Source organism: Barbus barbus, assembly GCF_936440315.1.
Source record: "Barbus barbus genome assembly, chromosome: 33".
In the NCBI taxonomy this organism is placed as follows: domain Eukaryota; kingdom Metazoa; phylum Chordata; class Actinopteri; order Cypriniformes; family Cyprinidae; genus Barbus; species Barbus barbus.
In genome coordinates this window covers 17,559,369-17,583,934 of record NC_136761.1, presented here as the reverse complement: position 1 = coordinate 17,583,934, position 24,566 = coordinate 17,559,369, and the positions used below count along the sequence as shown (strand labels likewise).

Sequence of the window (24,566 nt, the reverse complement as noted above, 5' to 3'; positions counted from 1 at the left end):
AGCTAAACTTATGAAACCATCGTTGTTAGATTTTATTTCTGATTTAAAATATATTAATTACAGAAATGACAAAAAAATTATATTGTGGCCACAAATTAAGATCACATTCAGACAGATTATTAATTTGTGGCTATGTTGTACTAATTTTGTTCTCTTATTTTAGTGAAATTGTGGCCACATCACAGTAATTAATTCCCTTGTTTTAATTTAATTAAATTGTGGCCATGTTGTACTAATTTGTTTCCTTGTTTTAGTTAAATTGTGGCCAAACTTTGTTTTAAAAACTTTTGTTTTAATTCAGTTAAATCATGGCCACTTTATACAACTACATTCCCTTTTTTTGGTTAAATCGTGGACAAGTTATACTAATTTGTTCCCTTGTTTTAATTTAGTTAAATCGTGGTCACATTATACCATAATTTAACTAAAACAAGGAGACAAATTCTTAATTTGAGACTATATTTTTTCCCCATGCCATTTACTGGGCTCTGCAATTCGTGTTACTGCCTAGGAAAAGTGTTACAAATGGATCACTTATAAGGTCCATTTTGGTTATGATGCTGCTGCCTAAGAATGTAGCTACCTACGTAGGCAGCAAAACAACCGATTTTAGAAAAGAGCTTTTGTTTCAACAGTGGTTTTAAATTTGCTTGTGTGTGTGGCTGTCTGTTTATATATGTAAACGCCCCTCACCTTACGGAGTGTGTAGATGCTGGGACAGCAGCTCCTTGATTTGGCTGAAGAACGTGGACAGTCTGCACCAGCTGTTCGGCTTGTTTTCCATTTATGATCAGCCCAGGACTCATCTCTCTCTTCACTGACTTCAACTGTGCGCTCTTCCCCTGCGCACGTGATGAACCGCGGCCCACTGCCCGTCCATGAGGAGCGGATCGTTGCCCTCCGTAGCCAGAACTGGCGTCGTCCCCTTGGCTATCATCCTCATCAATAATGACCAGATCTGAGGGCATCTCCTTAAACTGGTAAACAAGCCTCTGTCCTTCAACCTTGGCCAGTATACCCCTCTGGTAATAGTACCTAAAAGAGAGCAAGAGGAAGGGGGAGGTCAGGAAAAACAATTCCTCTGGCATGATTGCTCCCTCTGGGTGAAGTGTTTGTAACCATTGGCTCACCTGAGCGCTCTGCCCATGGTTTCGTAGTTCATATCAGGCTTGTTTTTGTGCTTGCCCCACAGCTTGGAGACAGCCTTGGAGTCCACCAACTTAAAAATGCCCTTCTCCCTCTGTGTCCATTTGATGTATTTGGGACAGGTGTTTTTGTCTTGCAGCAAGGCCAGGAGGAACTCCCACAGGTAGATAGTATTACCTACAAGAATAAGGGTCTTTTATATTCCTCTGTCCACTCATTAAAAGTTTAGACTTATAAAAAAAAAAAAAAAAACTTTCATATTTCACACGCGATTCCACAGGTCTTATTTAACAAGCCAAATTGGCAGAGGTGCAATTATTGTATTCTTTCTCATAACCTTAATAAATCAGTTCTCCCTTCATGGTAGCCCTAGACTGGACTGGAAATTAATTAGAAGGGTCTGGCACTAGATTATTCTTGTTTGTCGTGCGCTTTGGCCAGAAGTGGTTAAAAACAGCTTCCCTGGCAGTGGGAGCCGGAGAGAGAACAGACCGGCATGTCAAGGTGATGTATATGTATGCGGCCGGCCTCCTCTCTGAGCTGGGAACGGGATACATGCATAAGGGGCCTCTATCAGGACAGCATCGATGTGCCCTCCAGCCCACTATCACTTTTAGTTCTCTCACAAACGCAGCACTTTGAGAGCACCTCATCAATTAAGCAGCCGCAGCACTGCCAGCAAAGCCCCAACTCATGATGCATGCAGGAGACAGAAGCGAGTTTCCACATTTTTCTCCTTTACTACCGTGCACCGATCTGAGGTTGTGCTTACCTTTGCCCTCTTTGCTCTTCTTCTTCAACGGAAGAGTTGGATTGGTGATGGGGGAGCAGGGCCGCACTGGTCTTGGCTTGCGTACTGCAGGATGGTTGCAGGAAAATAAATACACATAAACATAAATTATATTATAAAATAATATTTCAAAAAGCATATAAATAAAAAAAACTGATGTATTTGGCTATCTTTTGAACATTTTTACATTCTCTTGTCACATCTTTAGTTTTTAGTTTTTAATATAATGCAGCAAAAAAAACAAACAAAAAAAAAACACTAAAGGTGCACACTGCCTTCTACTGGAGGATAATGATACCTTTGCTTTTCCTGGCAGGTTTGGAAGGGTTCCTTTGAGGGATCTCATCCAAAGAGGACGTCTCCTCATCCAGGGGAACATCCATGCAGCCGTTTGAGAGCTGCTCTGGACGCAGGGAAATGTAGGTCAGGTCTGATTCCAGCATATTCCCATATGTGTGAACTACAGAAGGGTAGAGGTCAAGTATGAGTATGTCTTTACAATTTGCTTAAACACAGACAGAACTGAAATGAGAAATGGTATCAGTATGTGCTAACTGACTGAAATATACTGTGTTTTTAAGAAGTCTCCCCACAAACATTTCTTAAAGAAAAAATAACAGCACCATGTAAACAGACAGTGAGTCATCACATACTCATGCGTTTCTCATCCAGGATATTATTGGGAGATTCCATGTTCAGTAAGGCCTCAGCCGCCTCGATAGTCTCCATACTGTCCTCTCCACCTGAGACTTGGGTCTCTACTGTGGACAGAATAAATGTTAATCAACTGACAAACACTAAGCTTTAAATGTCCCTGAAAACTACTGCCAAGCACATTTTAAATGAAAGCCATGATCCATGATAGTTAAAGAACAAATAGATAAATTGATTTGTGAAGCTGTCCATTACGATTTTATATATATATATACACACACACACACACACACACACACACACACACACACAATTATTTTAAATTGTATTTTGAATATTTGGCAATATTACTGTTTTTACAGTAATATTGCCAACAGGAGCAGAAGAGACTTCTTTCAAAAAATATCTTACCAACCTTAAACGTTTTAACAGTAGTGCATATACTGCATATAAACAGTGTTGTGGATTGTTTCAGGTGCAAAGAGTACTTTTTTTTCCCCGTTTTCATGAGAAAGGTTTTCAAAAAACATCATGCCACCTATAATTGTGGTCACTTATTGGACTCACCAGACAGCCCCACATCTCCCATCATGTTCTCTTCCACCACATCCTGAATGGAGTCCACCATGATGCCATTAGTCACCTCATCTGCCTCCAGTCCAGAGTACACCTGCATGAGGTCGGCAGCGGGCACCTGCTCCACGATCACCGCTGGGAAAACTGAAGGGTCGTCCAGCTGTGGGAGATCAAACAGAGAGATAAATGTGCCATTGATCTAAAATCAACCGTCGTGCGATGAAAGGCAGCAAAGTGCACCATAATTGCTTTAAAACACATAAATTTACCCCTTCCCTGCAGATGAAAGCTTCTAATCCACAATCGTCCAGGTTACTTATACCCACAGAGGCTGCAGCTAATGGCCCATTCATAATAGCTTTAACCTGAGCCGGTTCAGTCACTTGCTTGGACTCTTACAATGCGTCAGAATAACAATAAGGCCAGAGACTAGCCTGTGCGGTATCATGTGAATAAATGACGTAAACGCAAAAACACCACAGTTCCAGTAAGGTTCTTATACATATGACCCTGTTTGCTCCCAGGGTCATGAGCTTCATGCCAAAAACACCATCTCAGGCTTCCTCATTTCCACCAGCATTCCTAAGCTAGGGTGGAGATCACATGGGGGAAAGAGGAAATAGTTTGTACTGGACTCTAAAGCCACAAGAGACCGTTCACATCCCCCACCACAGTCAACACAGCCAAAATATACCAACATACTTTGGTATAGAGTCTTTTGGTATAAGAGTCTTTCTTCCACTCTTTATGTTTTCCTACTCTTATGGGTAGTCTAGATGAATCAGGATTGTTAGTAAGAGCAATTAAAAAAAAAAAAAAAAAATAGATTTTCAGGGAAAACTGGTGTTGAAGATAGCATCACTGAACGAGAGACGCTGTGTGTGTGTGTGTGTGTGTGTGTGTGTGTGTGTGTGTGTGTGTGTGTGTGACCAACCGAATCTCATTAACTGGACAGCAGCTGTCATTATGCCTTTGGCAGACGATATGTGCAAACAAAGCAAAACGTATCAGAATATGAGTGAACATTGACAGAGCGGGAATAATTCAAGAGAAACTGCAGTCTGATCGAAGTCTAGTGACCTTTATTCTGACACTTGTTAGAGGACCGCTTACTGCAACTGTTCATTGTGAGTTTGACAAGTGACTGCCTTTCCTCAGGGACTATATTTCATGATTTATTCTGCCATGTTTAATATTACAGAGAACACGTGCACACATGTGTCTGTTGTGTTGTGTAACCACTAGATGGCCGCAGAATGCAGTTTATCACCTTTCCAGTTGTTCAATTGTGTGAAGATGAACAAAACAAGAACAATATGCAAACCACGTTCCTGGCCAAAGAAAATAATCTCACACACTCACCAAAAAAAAAGGAATACTTAACAATAACTGATCAGTGTAATACAGTACTTCAGGAATGCTTGAAATACCGTCTCTTTGTAAACAAGATTATGAAACACGTAAGCCATCTTACATCTTCCTTTGGCAGGGTTTTCTGTTTTTGTTCCTTCATCCTTGGACTATTTGCTGTTGTTATGGCATTTTCCCCAGATACTCGATGGGTTTGGCTTTTCAAATCTCAGTTCAAGGCCAGAATAATTCATTCAGTACAGTTTAACACAAACTCTAAACTACTAGAAACAGATTCAATGGCAACACTTGAATTTAGCTACTGTTAAATTTGGATATAAACTACCGTTAAACATTTAGGTCTTTGAAAAGAGTCACTGTTTTTGAAAGGAGTTTCTTTTGTTCACCAACGCTACATTTATTTGATCAAATACAGTAAAACCGTAATGTTGCAAAATATTGTTACAATTCAAAATAACTGTTTACTGGTCATCTGTAAGATAGAGCAAGAGAGTTTATTTATTCCTGTGATAGCAAAGCTGAACTTTCATCAGCCATTCTTTCAGTGTCACATGATCATTCAGAAATCATTCTAATAGGCTGATTTGCTGCTCAAGAAACATTTAATATTATCAATGTTGATAACAGTTGTGCTGCTTAACATTTTTGTATAAATTCTGATCAATTTTTTCAGGATTTTGTGATAAACAGGACGTTCAAAAGAACAGCATTTATTTGAAATAGAAATACGTTGTAACATTATAAATGTCTTTGCTACTTTTGATTGATTCAATATATCCTTACCCAATAAAAGAATTAATTTCTTTCAAATAAATAAATAATTCAACAAATAAATAAATCTTACTGACCCCAAACGTTTAAACGGATGTGTAGACCAAATAAACTTTCGATTTTAGCGTGTCGTTTATCAATTTACTAAGAGAAGACTTTTAACTAGGCTAGACAGACACTCTGTGAATCCCACAAGCCCTGACTGCTTAGTAAGCAGGAAACTTAGTCTTGCTCTGTGCATTTGTCCATGTCCTCCCTCTCATCCTGCTGTACTGGGGAATTACAGACCTCAGATATCAGGATTATGCAAAAAACGTTGGTGATCGGTTTACATAGCCTCTCTTATACTGCCTGACAAGTAAATGCAAAACAGCAGAACATGTCTATATGAGTCTATATAAAAAAAGTTGCAATTCAGAAATTATTGCATAAAATCCATGCTATTTGTCAACAGACCAATTCATGCATTTATAAGCATGGCATAAAATCAGCTAAATAGCTCTGCCCTAAAAAATATAAGATTCCAGTGTTAATACAGCTCTTCATATGCCAATATCTCAATCTTGTACATCAGTAAAAAGAGTAAAACTTTTGAGACTGCCATAAACCTGTTTCACAATAATCAACCACATTTCTAAAAAAGGAAACATCAGATAAAGATCAGTCATTTGCATAGTTGAGTTCCGTGTTCCTACTGTATGCATAAAGCCGATAGTATGTGGTGTGTTCCACAGTTACACTCTCTTCTGCTTTACCTGATCACGCCAGACGTGATGCTAACCCACTGATGCAATCCAAGACCCTCACTTGCAATGCCAGAGACTTTTGGATGATTCTTAAACAAGCTTTTGGATGATTCTTAAACACTGTGTACTAAGCAGGCTTCATGCAACAGGTTTTCAGCAATAAGTAATTAATCTGTCAACCACTAAAGCTGCACAATTAACTTAGATGCACAATCAAAAATCTAAAATCAGCCATTCTGAAAACTTGACGATGCAAGAAAACCCTGTTTATACAAGAAATGTTTTAGTTTTGACATCAACAGTAATTCACATGAGGCATGCACATAGTAAATAAGCCACTAGAATGTTGGTAAAGGTGTTTACATACAAAATGAAGCTGGGGTAATGGGTAAAAATCTAGTTGTGTAAGTTTTCTTAAAACGTTTGCCATCTTTAGCAGGTTGTAACAAATAATGTTATATTAGGTTAATAAGATTATCAGTGTAAGACTGTGGCTATAAATGCACTCAGCGACTCCGGAAATCTGGATCTAGTACTTCTGCTTCTGCTGTGTGCAGTAGCTGAACTCTGACAAAGTGGCTTAATATCATTTCACTCCCATTACAAGTCGACTTGACTTATGGGGATAATTATTGACTCTAGGTCCAGCACGGCTAATCATTACAGTCCACACAAGCAGCTGGACACATTTCACAGCACCCATGTGTGGAAAACCCTGCACACACAGTGACAAGCGTCAAGGTTTGTTTTGCGCAGTCCGTGAAAAAGCAGCTCTATTGTTATGGGTGGGAGTCAAAAGATATATGAGACTTTGGGGCGACTGGTAGAGCTGATTTATGATGGTGTGGTAATAGAGTGAGGGGATTTAGGGAGTGACTTAGAAGCCAGTGTCGTTTCAAAACAACAGTAAACTTCTGGGTGGAACAGAACTTGTCTCCCACGCTGCAACAAGTTGAGCAGGTTAGGCCTGAATCTAGCTTTCAGTTCTCTTTTAGTCTGTAAGAGAAGAGGCATGGGGTTCGATAGAAGACTTGTCACACCTGATCCATTCACCTGACTGCACAAACACACACTTAAGATGAAGATCAGGATTCTGGAGTCATCTGAACTCAGACAGAATATTCACAGAACAAACCAAATCACGAGCATGGCAGCATGCTTGCATACGCACATACTATACAGTGGCCTAGAAAGTATTTGGATAATTTTGGCACAATTAAAAATGTATGAAACTATTTGCATGGCCTAACAAAAACATAAAAAAAAAAAAAAAAAAACTTAAAATGTGTTTTAAAACGTGAAATTATTAATATATTAACGTTCAATAGTTTGGGAACAGTAATAAAGTCAGACCCATACTCGAAATTGGTGCTCTGCGTTTAACCCATCCAAGTGCACACACACAGCAGTGAGTAGTGAACAAATGCACACACACACACACACACACACACACACACACCGTGAACACACACCCGGAGCAGTGGGCAGCCAATTGGGGGTTCGGTGCCTTGCTCAAGGGCACCTCAGTCGTGGTATTGAGGGTGGAGAGAGCGCTGTACATTCACTCCCCCCACCTACAATCCCTGCCAGCCGGGGACTCAAACCCGCAACCTTTCGATTACGAGTCCGACTCTCTAACCATTAGGCCACGACTTCCCCCGTCGTGGCCTAATGGTTAGAGAATGGTTAAAATTATTTTTAATTTCTTTAAAAATATTTATTTTTAAAGAAATTCATACTTCTATACAGCAAGGACACATTAATTCACAAAATATTTCTATTTCAAATAAATCCTGTTCTTCTGAATTTTCTCAAATTTAAGAGAAAACTGAAGAAAAAAGAATCATGGAAATCAGTTTTCATAAAAAAGCACCACAAATGCTTTCACCATTGTTAACAATAAGAAATGTTTCTTGAGCACCAAATCAGCAAAATCATGATTTGTGAAGGACCATGTGACACGAAAACTTTGCTTTGCATCACAGGAATAAATAACATGTTTAAATATATTCAAATATGAAATAGCTATTTTAAATTGTAATAACATTTCATAAACACACTGTATTTTTGATCAAATAAATGCAGCCTTGTTGAGTATGAGACGTTTTTCAAAATATAAACTTTTGAATTGTAGTGTATATTGTTTAAAAAAATTGGCTATTTTCTGGTCGTCAAGTCATGTTTACTTTGTGATCTTGAAGAGAACTGACATGACTTAAAACACAACTTGACTTGAAAGTGACCTCTGGACAAGGTTGGTAAAGCTCAGAAAAGTGAAGCTCTGTGAGAAGCTCCAGCAGCATTTGTTTGCAGATGCCACTTTATCTGATATATTGTATCTAATGCATTCGTAAGTGATCAGATATTTTCTGGGGCCACAGTATGTAACATAACTAGGCGTCCTGAGGCTCAAATGCTAGCTTTATTCCCAACAAGGTTTACGTAAAAGAATACAAACACACTGAGTTCAGACTGACTGGCTATTCCTACATCTCAGTCTTTCCATCTGCGCCCTGCCAGCAACCCACACAGTCATCTCTCAACCCTCTCCTTGCACTCTTAATTTTCCACCTTCCTCCCTCCCTTGCCTTCATGCCCGGCATCAAAGGCTCAGACCTCCAAAAACCCATATCCCCTCCTTGAGACCTGACCTGTGAAGCTGGATGGACAAAGACATAAAGAAACTACAAGTTGACGTGCCTAATAACAAAGATTTCTGGCACCAAAATCAGGGTTTTCAGGTCAACGATGAAGGGCGTTTTCGTAGAAAACAACAAAAGTGACTGATGTACCTGATTGATTTCATCCATCCCATTACTAGCGAACTCAAAGACAAGCTCGCTGGACTGGACCGCAGTGGTCATGATGTTGTTGGGAGAGAAAGGGTAGGACACAGGCTGACAGGCAGAGGGTTCCTACCCCTCCACGCACTCCCCGGACCGCTTCGCTCCACACCCTTCGGTACAGGAAGCACTCTGAGGCAGGAACACTGCTTTCACAAAATGAGAGGCACTGTTAGGTAAAAACAGAGTTCCCTTTTATGATCCTGCACGCTTCTGATTTTTTTCCTCCAGATGACGGTAGAGTGGCGGAGGACTGCGTGATGGAGGAGGATTCTTCTCACTCCAACTGCGTCTGGAGCATCTAAACCTTCAAGAGAGAAACAGAGGAAAAGGAACATTAGGAAACTGCGACTGAGCAAAATGGGCTGTGTCACATCATCAGCGAGAGAGAGAGAGAGAGGACTGGGCCGGACGAGCCTGAGACGGTACCGTTGGGACTGACACGAGGGGCTAATTTTCTGACTCTATGAACCGTTCGCTCACTGCTGGAGAGACTTTTGACTCACCAATCTCATTCTTGGCTTCAAACGCACAAAGCTGCCCCAAAGTCAGACTGAGAAAGTCTGGCCAGGCAGAATGAAAATGGGCAAGTGGAAAAACTCCACTTTCCAGCAAATTCATCACTGGCCATTTAACTTTTTCTCACTTTGACTCATGTTTATCCATCTGATATCACAACAACACAACTGTAGCTTTACTTTGCCACTCTGTATTCAATACGGATGCACAATATATCAGTGTCATATCGGTTATAATCCAATTATTTAATATTTTAAATATCTAAAATATATTAATTCAAATATTTAAAAACTTTAAAAACCGTATGATGCTGATAATTAACAAATATATACACATATATATACACACATATACATATATATATATATATATATATATACACATACATACATACATACATACATACATACATACATACATATACATATATACATATATATATATATATATATATATATATATATATACACACACACATATATATACACATACATACATACACATATACATATATATACATATACATATGGACAAACCCTGCGATTGGGTTCTTTAGACCCAGCGGTTGAGTTGCTGCCCAGAAGGCTGGGTTAAACATTTAACCCAACTGTTGGTTGAAAACAACCCAGCATCTGTTCTGTCCAATATTTACCCAGCACTGGGTTGTATTTAATTCAGCATTTTTTAGAGTGTATATATTAAATAATGAATTAAAATGGATTATATTGAATGACTATATTATAACACTTAACACTTAATTTCACAATGAATATAATTTTTCATACTGTACATTGTAATGCTGTCTAAATTCCCATTTAAAACCATTAGATAATCAATCTTTTTAGATAATTAATCTTTTTAGATAATCAACATGAATCAAGTGAAGTGACATACTGCCAAGTATGGTGACCCATACTCGGAATTCGTGCTCTGCATTTAACCCATCCAACGTGCACACACACAGCAGTGAACACACACACACCGTGAACACACACCCGGAGCAGTGGGCAGCCATTTATGCTGCGGCACCCGGGGAGCAGTTGGGGGTTCGGTGCCTTGCTCAAGGGCACCTCAGTCGTGGTATTGAGGGTGGAGAGAGCGCTGGACATTCACTCCCCCCACCTACAATCCCTGCCGGCCCGAGACTCGAACCCGCAACCTTTGGATTACGAGTCCGACTTTCTAACCATTAGGCCACGACTTCCCCACAGCAACAAAAGCTATGAGACACTTGGTTTACTGTAATTCTGAATGCCTGGTGTAATTCAACAAGGTTCAGATGTAATAAGTGGACCTCTTCAGTGGCCGTGTGGAGGAAGGGGGAGGGACATGGATTGCCACAGGATATGAAATCAGCCAGCCTGATCAAAGGGGTACTGTAAACAAGGTTGGGTTATCAGTCACATGAGTGAAAAAAGGCCCAGAACACACCCTCATCCAAAGTCCACATCCACTCCTCACACTAAAGCCAGTTAAACTACAGAAACTCAAAAACACTAGAATCACAGGCTGTTGAGAGAAAAGAGTAACCTCTGTCCGGCCCTGAGGCGGCAAGGAGAAACAGGAGGGGCTGCAGTCTGGTTAAAGATTAAACGAGAGCAGTGGGGAGAGGAGAGGTGGTTTGACTGAAAGGGGGTGTAAAATGGCAGCAGAGCAGCCCATGTCTCCTCTGTGGCAGGGTGGGGCTTGTTTGCTTTGAAAGGACAGTGTGTGTGTGTGTGTGTGTATGTGTGTGTGTGTGTCAATAAGTGCATACCAGGTTGAATGGTGTCTGGGGGGGTTGGGGTTGCTGGGGTGGGTGGGTAAAGGGTATAATGGGGGCAGAGAGAGAACAGGAAAGATAGGCCCATGTGGGTGGCAGGGAGGTCAAACAAATGTTCTGTTTAGCTCAGACTGTGCCCAAGACCCCTGTAGCAGCTGGAGTCCCGTAGTCAACATGGGGCCTCGTATGGACTTGTCTCTCCAGGAGAGCGAGGAACAAGATGAGGTATGCCATGACAGAGAGGCCCAGCCTATTATTACTACTAACCAGACGGCCCCCAAAGAGCCCTTCGGCCCTGCCTCCCTTCCCACAGCATGGGGCCAACATCTGGAGCACCCTGCTGAAGGTTCCCTCTCCCTGGCTTTGGTCAAGACAAGCTCTTTGAACCAATTATTTATTTTCTTGCCACCACAATGCTCTGGGAGTTGCTACGTGGTTGCTAGGGTGTTCTGGACGCTTACATCAAATCAAAAGAATTTGATCAAGTCTTCCAAGTAAGGTATATTAAAATTATATCCAATACCAATAATCACAGTAGGTTTGTGTTATGGCAAATAACCAAGAAATTGCTCATAATATAGTTCTAAATTATTCTGTCAAATTAACATTTTAAAAATGGCTAGAATTTACATTATAATATATAGTATAAAATATGGATAATCATTTTGAGATTTGCTAAACATTACATTAAATAGTGTTATGTTAAATAAAAATAGAGGAAAGAACCTGCAAAATTAAATATCCAATATTGGCCCATATATATGTGATATAGACTACAGTTCAAAAGTTTGGAGCCGATAAGAGTTTGTGTATTTGCATGAAGTCTCTACAGTAAAAATCGTTACAAATAGTAATAATATATCACAATATTAGTTTTGATATTTTAAAATATAATTTATTATAATATATAATTTATATAATTTTCAGCAGGCATTACTCCAATCTTCATTGTCACGTCATGATCCTTTAGAAATCAGTCTAATATGATTATTTGATCCTCAACAAACATTTCTTATTATTATAATGCTAAATACAGTTGTGCTTAATATTTTTGTGGAAACTGATGAAAATAATTATTTGATAAATAGAAAGTTCAAAAGAACAGCATTTCTTTGAAATAGAAATCTTTTGTAAGGTTATAAATGTCTTTACCATCACCTTTGATAAGTTTTATGCATCCTTGCTAAATAAAACTTTCAAACGGTAATGTAGACCAATACAATAACTGCATCATGTATCATGCTCTCTATCAGTGTCTAAGGTAAATCTATGGTGTATTTTAGAGCACTTCATATCAAATAAAAGTACACTTTTTCTCAATAAACCACACAATATGAGGTATCACCCAGATCTGCAGCATCAACATTGCTAGAAATGATAATCACAACTATAGTGATACCCCTGGCAAGTTAGGACCACACACAGAGTGGGTCATGCCTACCTCTGCAGTCTGGGAAAGCACTCGCCCATGAAGTCTCCGTAGCGTTAGCCAGGGGTCAGAAGTCGCCAAGCGAGAGCATGGCTGAGTTCTGCCTCCTCTTTTACAGACTAGCTCAAAATGGCCTCATGTCATTCTCAGTTCTTCTTTTCAATTCAAAAAGCTCTCTGTGCCTCAAACTGCAGCTGCGTACGCCACAGCCAAAGCTCGCAGCTTGAAATTCTATTAGACAATCTTGCCATGGTCTACAGCCCTGCTTTTGAGTAATGAAGTCATTCACACCATTTGACGGTGATGTGCTGGCAAATGAAAGCATGATATGGGATTGATGGGAGCATTTCACACAGAGAGATGAACCTGGTGGGGAACAAAATCGTGCAAATCTGTGATTGCGTGCATCATGCCGCGCTCCACGCTGATTCCCAGCGGTATATAACGAGACCTCGTGCCGGGCACATGGCGAGTGATCTGCACCACCGTGATTGCAGCCTGGGAATGATACAAGTGGATGCGACAACACTTGCCTTGTCCCAACACACGCACATGCAAATGGGCCAAAACAAGAGCCTGCCGCACGTCATCCAGAGGCACCGAGAGGGAGGGAGAGTCACTCAGTACTCAAGACTTCAGTAAGCAAACACTCTCCAGGGTGGGGCTCGCATGGAATCACTCCATGGCTGAGGTCTGCCAAGGATACACGCTCAGCAAGCAAGGTAAAATTATGAGGAGTACGTAAAAAAACGTCCGCCCAAGCCTCTAATTGTCCTAATGCAACAGCTGGTACGGATCTGGCAAAGCGCCTAGTCTGTGTTGTCAAAACAAGTAAATATATAGCAAGACGCTGACTAAAATGTTGGATGGAATAACCAGTTTTGACGGGAGAATGATTACGAACAAATATATCTTACCCTGTTGACCCTATCGACCCACCCGCCCCTGTAGAGTCCTCAGCTGAGCTCAGTGTTGACCATGAAAGGAGGTAATTTAAGCCAACCGAATGACTAAGCCATGAGTCACCCTGACAATGGAATTCAAACATGAATGATCATTGAACGTAGGTGAGTGGTTTGATGGGAAGAATCATGGATTCAGGATGTGGTATGATCGTGAGTTGTAATATTCTGATGACATCACAGGGATGGATGGAGATGGAGGTTTTGGAGAGGGCGAAGTCATCTCTAGTTATTCAGCGGCGAGTGATGTCAACGCGTTTGAGAAAAACTAGTCTAGAGTGCCTCTCAAAATAGCTTGGGATACAAGGGCTTTCGGAGAGACACTGACTAAGAGAAAGCGAGAGGAATGTGAAGCTCTTTTCCTGCTCGGTCAGGAAGGAGGACTGGCATTCCTGGCATTTCAGAACATGCCAGTTTCCAGCCTTTCAGTGAAAACACAGTCCACAACGCTGGCCCCACTATAAAAATGTGACATTAAAACACCTCCAGTGAGCTAGTGAACATTTATGTGTCTTGTGAGACATCTTAAGGCTTGTTCCCACTTACCACAGGGAAGAGAAACACTGAGGGTGGAATTATGCCAACAGCACCCTTTCAATCAATATGGAGGACAAAGCCTCTTTCACCAGGGTCATCTGCTTGCCTCAGCAGAAAATGGATATTTTGAGCTTAGTTCCTGTGAGGATATGATGCTTCAACTCAAGTAAAGTCCTGTAATGCTGTGATAATGGGCCGTGGACAAACTCTCTTCAACTATATAATATGGTCACTGTCGTTTAAACCGCCCTTCCAGAAGCTACTATCCTGCTAAGTGATACCAATATAAATAAAAAATAAAAAAAATAGTGGTACACAATAACAATTTTTACTAATATGCTAACACTATATTAAAATATAAATATTAATATACGCTGCCATTCAATCTTATTTATCGTTTTCATCTTATTTTCACCAAGGCTGCATATGCATATAAAATAACTGATTCATGATTTAATATATTTTAAAAATAAATGTATTCCTGTGATGGCAAAGTCAAATTTTCAGCAGTCTTCAGTGTCACATGATCCTTTAGAAATCATTCTAATATGCTGATTTGGTGCTCAAAAACATGTATTATTTGAAAGAGAGTGTAAATATTAACTAATTAAATTGGCAACGTAAAAACAATGCTACATGTGATAATGAGCCATTTAAGAGCAGTGATTTTCTATTTTTTGTATTAATATAGTTGTTCTTATGACAAGTTTTTCCAATTTATTGTCCCATATGTCGACATTCAAATTAGACGTAACCGACCATGTACACATTTAAACCTCACCAAGGTGACTATTTTTACCCAAAAGCCTATCTGTCTGTTCATATACGCATCTGCATTACCACAAATGTTCTTTACTAAGCATGTGTGCAATTATGGGAGAGCATCCGAATATGCACACCCGAAACCAGCCACTTGTCAGTAAAAAAGGCAAAAGGTACCAAAATGAGTACTGCAGAAAGACTAAAGGGTACATTTCTTTTAAAATATCGGCACTGCTATTTGACATTCTTACAGTGCTCAAAAAAGGCTCTTTTTTCTTTCTCTTCCTTTTAAAGTGATGTGAAAGTATCACCATCACACACCCCTTTGTTGGTCACAGAAGTGGAGAAGAGTGCATTATACATTAGGGAGAAAGGTCAAGGGCCTGTGAGGCGAATGTTTGCTAATTCAACAGAACAAGAGAGACTGCAATTAATGAGACTAGCATACAACCAACTCCCATTGCCACATCAGTTTACAACAACACCACATAGCAACTTCTGCTACAGTAGACGACAGTGTGAATCTAATACAGATCCAAAAAAGGGTTTTGAGAATAAAAAAACATAAGCCAGGTAAGATTTAAAAAAGGCCATTATAAAAACTAGAGCAAGTGTTGTGAAGGAAGGGTGATGAAGGCAAAAGAAAAATGAAGGGGAGAGAGAGACAAACACGTTGCTTCGAGAACCGCTAAAACCGAGACAGAAGAAAGGCTTTACCTCCTGCTACCTTTGCAGGAGATGAAGCAAATTTAATCTCATCTCGCAAGTCTTGTACTTTTCCACTCCGCCTTGAGGCGCTAGAAAAAGTCTAGGGGCCCACACCCAGCTGAGACAGGAGCTGTTATCATTGAGCCTGGAGCTCAGCTCTCCAAACATTAAAGGCTAGGGAGGAGAGACTGAGGCCAGGTGAAGGCAAAATCCCAGCCACTAAACTCATTAGGGTCTAAAGACGCTTGTTTAGAACAAGCTGTGTTCATCTTTGCCAGATGGAAACTTGTTGGAGGAGATGACAAAGAGCATCCACCCTTATGGAAATGTGATTAATCCTTTTCCAAACAATTTAAAGATGATTTAAATTGAATGCTAAAATGTCAAACAACCACAGTTGTCCAGTTTAGCAGGTGCTACAAGTTAGGACGTTTTACTGCCTAAAATTATACAGCCTGCCCAATGAAATGAGTTACCAGTTGGTCAAACTTTAAGCCATGGTAAAGGAACCCTAAAACTAAAGAAAGATAAATGCAAAAGGAAAGAGAACAACCACAACTGACCTGTGAATCTTGCAGTGACAGGAAATGCATCACTGAGCAGTCGGTTTATGCTACTTCCTGACTGTTAGACCACAAACAAGCGAACACTTCTCTCTCATTTTGAGAGTGGAAACTTCTTCCCCTTCCTCTTCGACTGTTTTTCTCACTTTTTTTGTGTTTGACATGTTCAAATGTCATATTTCTATTTAGTTGGTAACTACTATAAGAAAATACTAAAAAATAACAATGACACAGATCAAGCCACCCTTCAGCGGTTTGCTTCTGAGAAGAACAAAACAAGTCTGGTTCTCAGAATTCTAAAAACGCATCTTCAGATACCTTCAAAAAGCTTCACTTATCATGCCAGATACCACAACACGCACAATCAGACATGATATTATCAACTAAAAGCATCAAATGGAGACCTCACAAACACAACACTAATCTCATATTTTAAAAATACATACATTCAGTGACTTTAAGCAAAAAAGAAACTGACTGTTACAGACTAAATTCCATGTAGTATGGATGTTGATGACTGGGGTTAATTACTGAGAAAACAACATGAGGAACAGAACTTGTTGCACCCTTACTCACTTCCTCTCTCTCACATCTCACTCTCAGGGTTCATCTCCTGCTACTAAACGCTTAGCTATTTCCTCTATGTGAATGTAGTGTCCTCTGGCATTGGTACAGATGCTGATGGGCTGATGTTTAAAAATGTAAGCAGATTATATCTTGCCAGCAGCGAGCTGACCCCAGCTGATGGACTTCTTAAAAGGCACATGGTGTGTGCTACAAAATGTTCTTCCTCTTGATCTGTTTCTACTATGTGGCAACAGGCCGCACACCACAGGTAGGAACACACGTCAGACTTGTGAAAACAGGACAGGAAATTGCCACAGGGGCTAAAAAAACACAAAAGTTCTTGCTGTACTTCAAACTTTGAGGCCTAAAATGTAAAAGTTATCCATTTCAAATTCTGTAACCTACAAGTGCCAGTATTTGCAAAATGGCATCGTGGCATTGGAGTGATATTATGGATGTGCAGATGTTAAAATTCTGGTCGGTAGCAACAAGCAGATAATTATTTTCACATTATGGCTGATAACAGACAAATGACTGATATTAAAATTACATATTTGTTTAGATAAGTTAAAAAAAAAAAAATGCGCTAAAAACTGAAATCTGTCATATTGATACTACAAGTGAATATAGGGATCGCAACATTGGAAAAATAGATATTGGCAGTGTTAGATGATGGAAAAAGTTCACGTCAATGTAAAAATAGAGAAAATTAGCAAGCACAGCTAAATATCTAATACTAATGGCAATAAAAAGCATCTAATACTAGGATTTTGATTGTAAAAATTATATCTTATGGTAAAATAACAATGTTCATTGCATATACTGTAAACATACCGCTCTTTCAATGTGACGTGCTGGTTAAAGAACCTTCCAGCATCTAATTGTGAGGATCTTTTGCACAGTATCTGTGCTGCCTCCAGCTGCATGCAATATGAAAAACATTTCAGATATTTCGGTACAAAGACAAAATGTTTTGGCTTCTATGCAGGAACAATTCAGAGCATGACAAGACTGGAGAAGCTCAGGGCTTTCAGCCCGATACGGACTTCAAACTCAAGTGTTTGCACCACCCTCTCACTCACAGTCATCTGACCAGGTTTAGAATCTGTAAAATATGTGGCATACTAAATATCAAACCTCAGTCTTTCTCATTGCTTTACTCTCTAAATGACTGAGTTTCTCAAATTATATCTAGAACATTGTCTCACAATTTAGTAAACACAAGCCAACTAACTTCAATATACACACTGAATTCAGTGCCAGGACTGTTGAACCTGGTAGAAATCAAGGCATGTTCACTGATAATGCCGCTCTTGATAAATGGGGGCGTTCCAGCTCTCCTGAGGCTGTATTTATCATGCTTTCGTCTATGGCGACATATGCACTCTTGTGAAATAGCGCCACCCCCGCCATCTTGACTCACCCATCCCCAGTGTGTTTACACTCATACCAATACCAACATGTCACAGCATATGTCTGCACAAGGAGGGAAAAATGCACCCTGAGCTGCAGCAAAAGATGCCTGCCTTGCACCCACATGCTTCAAAATAAAATTCTGGGAACCCTAAAGAGCCAGCAACGACATTGCTTAGATGCTACCTTGGATAATGCCATAGCCATCACACGGTTTTCGCTAACCATAAAGCAGTAAAATTCAAAGTTCACTTTTCACTTCACTGTCAGTGAAAGAGAAACTAACTGCACTTCGGTAATACTTAAAGTTCCTTTCTAGGCGCTCAAGGCCTTGCAGAGCAAAAAGCATATGTCAGAATTAGATCTCTTGCATGAAATCATAGCTAAAAATCTCCAAGCTAGGGGTACAAAGAGACTGAAGCTGGCTTTTAAATGGAAATAGCATTCCAAACAGGTCTGGACACAAACTGTAAGAGGTGTCCACTTGGGCAAAAGCTGCACTATTAGAACTGTTCAAGATCATTCAAAAATATGTTGGCATTTAAAACTAAGATTTAAACCTTTAACCAAACTTAGGTATTTAGTATTGATAATATTTTATTTGTTGTATTTTTATATGCAACGTTGTGGAAGAGCAATTGCAAGTTTCTGAATAGTGCTCTATTTCACACACACAAAAAACTAAATCAAGCTGACTAAATTCAGACCTAAGAACTGGCATCTAAAACTGATTGACGTCATTTTCCAAAAACACTAAATTAACAGGTAATTGGAGCAACCCGTATCAGTCTCTGTATTTATCTAGCCTGACAGACACTGATAAAATCATCAGGCTCTAAAACTAAGTCATACTAAGTCACACACTCCTAGCTGTAGGGCTGGCACTCCTTTAATATAATGCATTATAAAATACTTTATAGCTGACACAATTGGCCCAAAATAACTGGCATTCATAGCATTTATCATAAGTTATGTAAGGTTTGCCTTTGGCCCTGTGGAGCTGCAGGGGCCGTGTGCAATATGTGGCGTAGTTTTAATTTCTAGTCACGTCATGTGGTCTCGACTATGACAATATGTAAGACTGGCTGCAACCTGAAAGGAGGTCACTTACATTTCCATAAAGTTATTGCATATCAGTTAAATGGGATAAAGCTGCAGAGTAGCTTTTTTTTCCAAGTAAAAAAAAATAAGTCAACCTATATTCAGTAATAAGCATTTAACACATTATGAAATGAGACCCAGTATATACTCAGGGCTGAATCTAACGCATAATCCAATCAGATATTTCACATTTTATCTACAAAATAGCACAGCTTTATTAAACCTTCAAACAAACTACTCTTACCAACCTGGTGTGGTATTGTCCATTATTCCATTGTGGTAATATATGCTGCCATTATTCTGCAAGAGGCTGATGAGTCCACAGTACTGTAAGTGATATGTTTAGACAGCTTTCAGATCCATGCTGGCTAATAAAACCCATGGGGAGGGTGTAGAAGGACTTCTCTTTTTACCAACTACTGACTTATTGCATATAATTATTCAACCTATGATCCAACTCTCCTGCTACTGTTGCAAAAGTCACATTTTCATGTGCTGAACCAGAACAGCGTTCTCAATGTTATGAGAGACAGTACATGCATCAATATTTTTCTTAATTACACAGACAGCATGTACTCTTGATACGGTACTTATTTACTGCTGGAAATGTTTGAATGAGCTGATGTGAATGTGTGCCTGGGCTTCACCTGTGCAGCTCATAACCTGCGGAAAAAACAGCACAAAGCAAACACCACCGCAATAAAGACACACCACAATCAAATAACACTCCCCTTCCCCCATCCCTTCATTCAAATCTCTCAATACAAGAAACAAGAGAGGAATGGAGTGATAAAGAATAGCTGTAATGACTTTCAGAGATCAGTGATCGGAGAGAGATTACGAGTTGCCATTTTGTTGTCGTTGTTTGTCAGTTCGTGAGGAGGCGGGATGCTTGGTTGGGTTTTATTCAGGTCAATATTTGAGAAGGAATGCTGGCCTTTGTAGTGCCACCGTTTGCTCATGATAGCAACGAGATGAGAAAAGCCAACAATAATACGTGAGGCTATAAATGACGGAGCTTAAAAAGAAGTAGGCTAGTTATCATCTCAAATCTACTTAAAAGCAAATAGTGACAATATCCTGAAGTAAGTCCAGATCTACAAAACAAATAAGTGAAACATAGTTAGTGAAAACACTGTTATCCATCAAATCAGCAGAATCTGATACTAAAGCGTTTGCGCTCACTGCAAGGTACCAATAACAAGGCACTAATTTGTGCGTATGCAATAGACAGAATATCTCTTGAGGACTGTGAACACTAAATGAGACTCACGATGAAAATGTAAACAAGGACTGGCTGTTGTCAAGAAATGGGTTGTGAGGTGACCTATCGCATGTTGAGTGATATGACACAGATACAATGAGCAGCTGGCATTTAAGGATGAAAACTAATGCCAGAAAACAAGATATGAACTGTATAACATTTTTAAATGTGTGTGTGTGTGTGTGTGTGTGTGTGTGTACAAAATAATTGTTTAAAAATAAATAACTATTAGTCTACTGAAATAGAAATTATCTAATTTAAGTATATTATTTAACGTTGTCGACAGCACTTCAAATCACTTCTCTTTTAATGTCTTGTAATTTGAATTCATTTTCAGTTTATTTTAATTATTGACCTTCTGCCAGAAGGTCATTTTGAACATCATACCAAACACTGACTGTAACCAGTGAACAGAGTTAGGTCAATCTGTGGCCTGAACTGAAACAAACGGGTACGTTCATAGCAAACCCAATGTCATATGGAAATGATTCTTTTCATTTTAGATATTACAAAAGTGCAAATGATTTTACGTTGTTTATTTTAAGTGTGAAATGACTGGCCATACAGAATTCCCATGCTATTTATGTACAAGGTTATAGCCTACATACAAGGACAAGTCACAAAAGAAAACTCATTATAATAATACTAAAAACCTTTGAACAATAACTACGCATAAAGTAATCCAGTGAGCACAAATGATGTGGGGGTGGTAAACGACACCTTCAGGTCTGTAAAGTTTCCATGGGTCTCCAGGGTTCAGGGATTTCAATTTTCCACAGCTAAAATATGATACTGCTGCAACCACCTTCCAGCCACACTGAGCTAAACAGATTTATTTCAATTGTTTCAGTTTTTTAAGGGATTATTGTAGTCAGCCCCATAGATTGTGATGTAATTACAGAATTTGTGTGTAAACTTTCCTCTGGCTAATGTAATGAGTGACTAACTGAGGATGCTGTGTTCCTAAACTTGACACATGTGCACCCATTAACCATCCAATTATACTACACCACCAACTTCCATGAACCTTAGCCATTCAAATATAAATGTAATTTAAATGTTGTCTCCACATACCAGCCTAAAAGTTTTTTTTTAATTGTAGTTAGAATCTCCTAAAGAAAATATAAATGCTTGAATTTTTCATTTCCAACAGCTTGAGCATCATTCATCAATGATACAATCCACATCATTATCATAGATCCTAATTTTAAAAAAGCCTCACACAGAAACTAACACATTTTCATTAGCAAGTCTTTTTAGAGCTGTGACTTGTGGTTTAATGTTCTGTTAAACAGAACTGGCCACAGCTTGTTCAAAGCCTGCGTTTCTCTAAAAAGCTAGATACTCGCTTAGCTGCTCACCACACGTGTTGCTTTAGAGCTTGCAAAACGGTAGCTTCTATTCACAACTTTTAAACTGTGAAGCTCTTTGTTTTCGGAGTCTTTGTGAGCCTGAATTGCATGTAATTGCATTTCAAGGCTGGTTATCTGCCCTGAGCTGTTCCTATGAAAAGCTATGAATTGTCATGACGATAACCAGTCACATGTCTGACCTGTGTACTCGTTGTTTACAAGACAGACTAGAATATTAGAGACACGGGGCTGCCCCTTTTCTATATATGGGAGGTAACCACTTGTCCTCATCTGGTCGATCTCCTAAGTATTTGTTAGCAACACAAACATACATACACCTGTGCAACTAAAGCTCAAGATGAAAACAACTATTCAAACTCAATGTCTGGGCCCAAGCATCCAAGACTCTGGATGTATCCTCAACACAAAACTGGTGTCAGCAGTAAATGCTTTTATTGCATGGTGCAAATGGGAATATGTCATCCATTTCACTTTGAGTCTGAAAGGGCGCAATGCTGTCAGCATTTCTCTTAAATGAGAATGCCAGACGGCTGACTTGATTCAAAGGTGGCGGTACAGCAGGTTACAAACAGACAGAGGCCCCTCTATAAAAAAAGAGGAACTTGCAACTGCTTTAACAAAAGAAAGTAGTTCTGGAAAACACAGAGTTTGCAATGCGTGGTTTCATAAGATTGATGTCAATGCAGACTTTAAATGTGTGCTTTTGGTTGTTTGGTGATTTTGAACCCCTTTGTCATGAGATGCTTGATTATGTGATCTTTTGTGACTAATTTAGTGAATACACTCCAAGCAAAAAAGATGAAGTTGTGTGGTTTACATGGGAAGTGGTCTGACATATCAGTCATCTTTTAACATGTGACGTGTAGCTAATCTCTAGTGTGATACAACAATGATAACGAGTGAAGTGATATAAATTTTTTGATGCCAACATGCTTGAAGCATAAAAAGACACATTTGATGATTAAAAAAAAAAAAGTTTTGTCATCATAACTTAACAAAATTTCAACACAGTCCTCAACTTTGAAAAGAGACAACCAAAAATTCTGAATGTTGACTTTCTGAAGTTTCTGTAGAAATGCCTTACTGTTCTTACTACAGGGGCATATACTTTTTGGTCATATTTTATGGCCAAAGTAAAACCTGGTATAATCTATGCCCTGTGAAACAGGATGTAAACGGACAGTCTCAACTCTAGAACAACAGAAAGAACCCATTCAGTGGGCAGTTTCAGTGGAACATCGCCCACCAAAGCTGGAGACAAAAACAAAACGGGGGTAGCAGGTGGGTGGGAGTCGTCAGCTTCTTCAACAAAAAGGGCATTTCCAAGAAGAGATTGCAGGCCACTCTTCTTTATTATACCAAGACCATGTGTTTTTCTTGGCTAAACTGACTAAACATTTGTTCTGTTTTCTTTCCTAAACTATGATATTATATACGTTTTGGACAAAAAAAATATTATCTCTAGTTGTTTGCATAAAAAAAAGAACTAATCTTCTCAAAATATTCTCTCATTTTCTTTAAGTTGATACTGAAAAAATCTATTTCTAATCTATATCTGTGATAGCGAATCTTCTGCTAGTAGCCTATATCTCGTACCTGAGAACCGTGTGCCAGTCTGAGCTTGTTTCAGGAATCAGACAGTTTCGACACAGAGAATGTGTGTTGCTCAATGGAAATGGGGAGAGCAGTATGAAAACGTGATGCAAATCTGCCTGAGCAGTCAACAACATATCAACAAAGGAACGATTGCCTGGACTATTTTAGCAGAACACTACTGCTTCCAGTAAAAATTCAAACATACCCAACGGTGAAATGATTATTATCTCATATGGTGAGCTCATGAAACTTTTCACTTATAAATAGTTTGGGATTTTTGCATACTGGAGTCATGGTCACATAAGATTATATTTAAATTGAAGTCAGCTTCAACTTTGATGATCATTTTTAGAGTATTATGTTATGCTGACAAACTAGCACTTTTTTATGATCATCAGTGCTAAGATCTCTCTAAAAACTTAGTTCAAGATCCCTCAAAAGCTGCAATATGAAGGGACACAGACAAAGAAACCTCAGAGATGTCCTCAAAACCTCCAGTTAGCTACCAATCCAGCAGGTTCCTCAATCAACCATGTCAAAGCTCATTCTAACAACTCAATTACTGAAAAAAACTCTACACAAACCATAACTCGACTAACAAACCATAGTCTGCAACATGAGCCTCAGAAACAGCTCTCAAACCATCCACGCTACACAATGCTATGACAGGAAGGGGACAAATATTCTTTCTCAGGCCCAGCCCTCTTCTGTTCTCCATGCTAGACCAGCTAGATCAGTTTGGTCCACCCCTCCTGCTTAGCAGGACCTAATGATCCAATTACAGGCAGGGACTTGTTGACGCTGTTTTATGTGAAGAGCCAACCTGACACTACCGGCCTCACTGCCAACTGTGACAGAAACTCAGGCCTAAAGAGAAGCCCCAAACAAAACAGTCCATAGCAAAGGGGCCTGTGTTTGACTACTAGCCAACTCCAGGTGCCCTGGCTCATTTACAATACAAATCAGGGACGGCCGGGTGGGGGGCATAATGCTGTGAGTGATGTTGGTATCTCCAGCCTAACAGGGGGTCTGACGAGATAACAAGACTATTAAAGTAAAATCTGATATTGTCCTGAACACCCGAGGGCATATGACATAAGCTGTGTAGGGTGG

The 24,566-nt window shown here is 39.5% G+C and overlaps 1 protein-coding gene across 4 annotated transcripts in view; it reads right to left on the bottom strand.

The window, feature by feature from the left end:
- Nucleotides 1–24,566, bottom strand: part of LOC306852960 (ETS-related transcription factor Elf-1-like) — a 39,819-nt gene that overhangs the window by 3,718 nt on the left and 11,535 nt on the right. For 2 of the 4 annotated variants that reach the window (XM_079390084.1, XM_079390083.1), the window contains exons 2-8: nucleotides 8,847–9,204; nucleotides 3,158–3,326; nucleotides 2,590–2,697; nucleotides 2,235–2,396; nucleotides 1,919–2,002; nucleotides 1,131–1,323; nucleotides 694–1,035 (exon numbers count right to left, since the gene is read on the bottom strand). In XM_079390084.1, coding sequence (XP_079246210.1) covers nucleotides 694–1,035; nucleotides 1,131–1,323; nucleotides 1,919–2,002; nucleotides 2,235–2,396; nucleotides 2,590–2,697; nucleotides 3,158–3,326; nucleotides 8,847–8,918 — 1,130 coding nt within the window. In that variant the 5' untranslated portion in view covers nucleotides 8,919–9,204. The remainder of the gene's footprint in view (nucleotides 1–693; nucleotides 1,036–1,130; nucleotides 1,324–1,918; nucleotides 2,003–2,234; nucleotides 2,397–2,589; nucleotides 2,698–3,157; nucleotides 3,327–8,846; nucleotides 9,205–24,566) is intronic. The other 2 variants (XM_079390086.1, XM_079390085.1) reach the window with 1 other exon arrangement.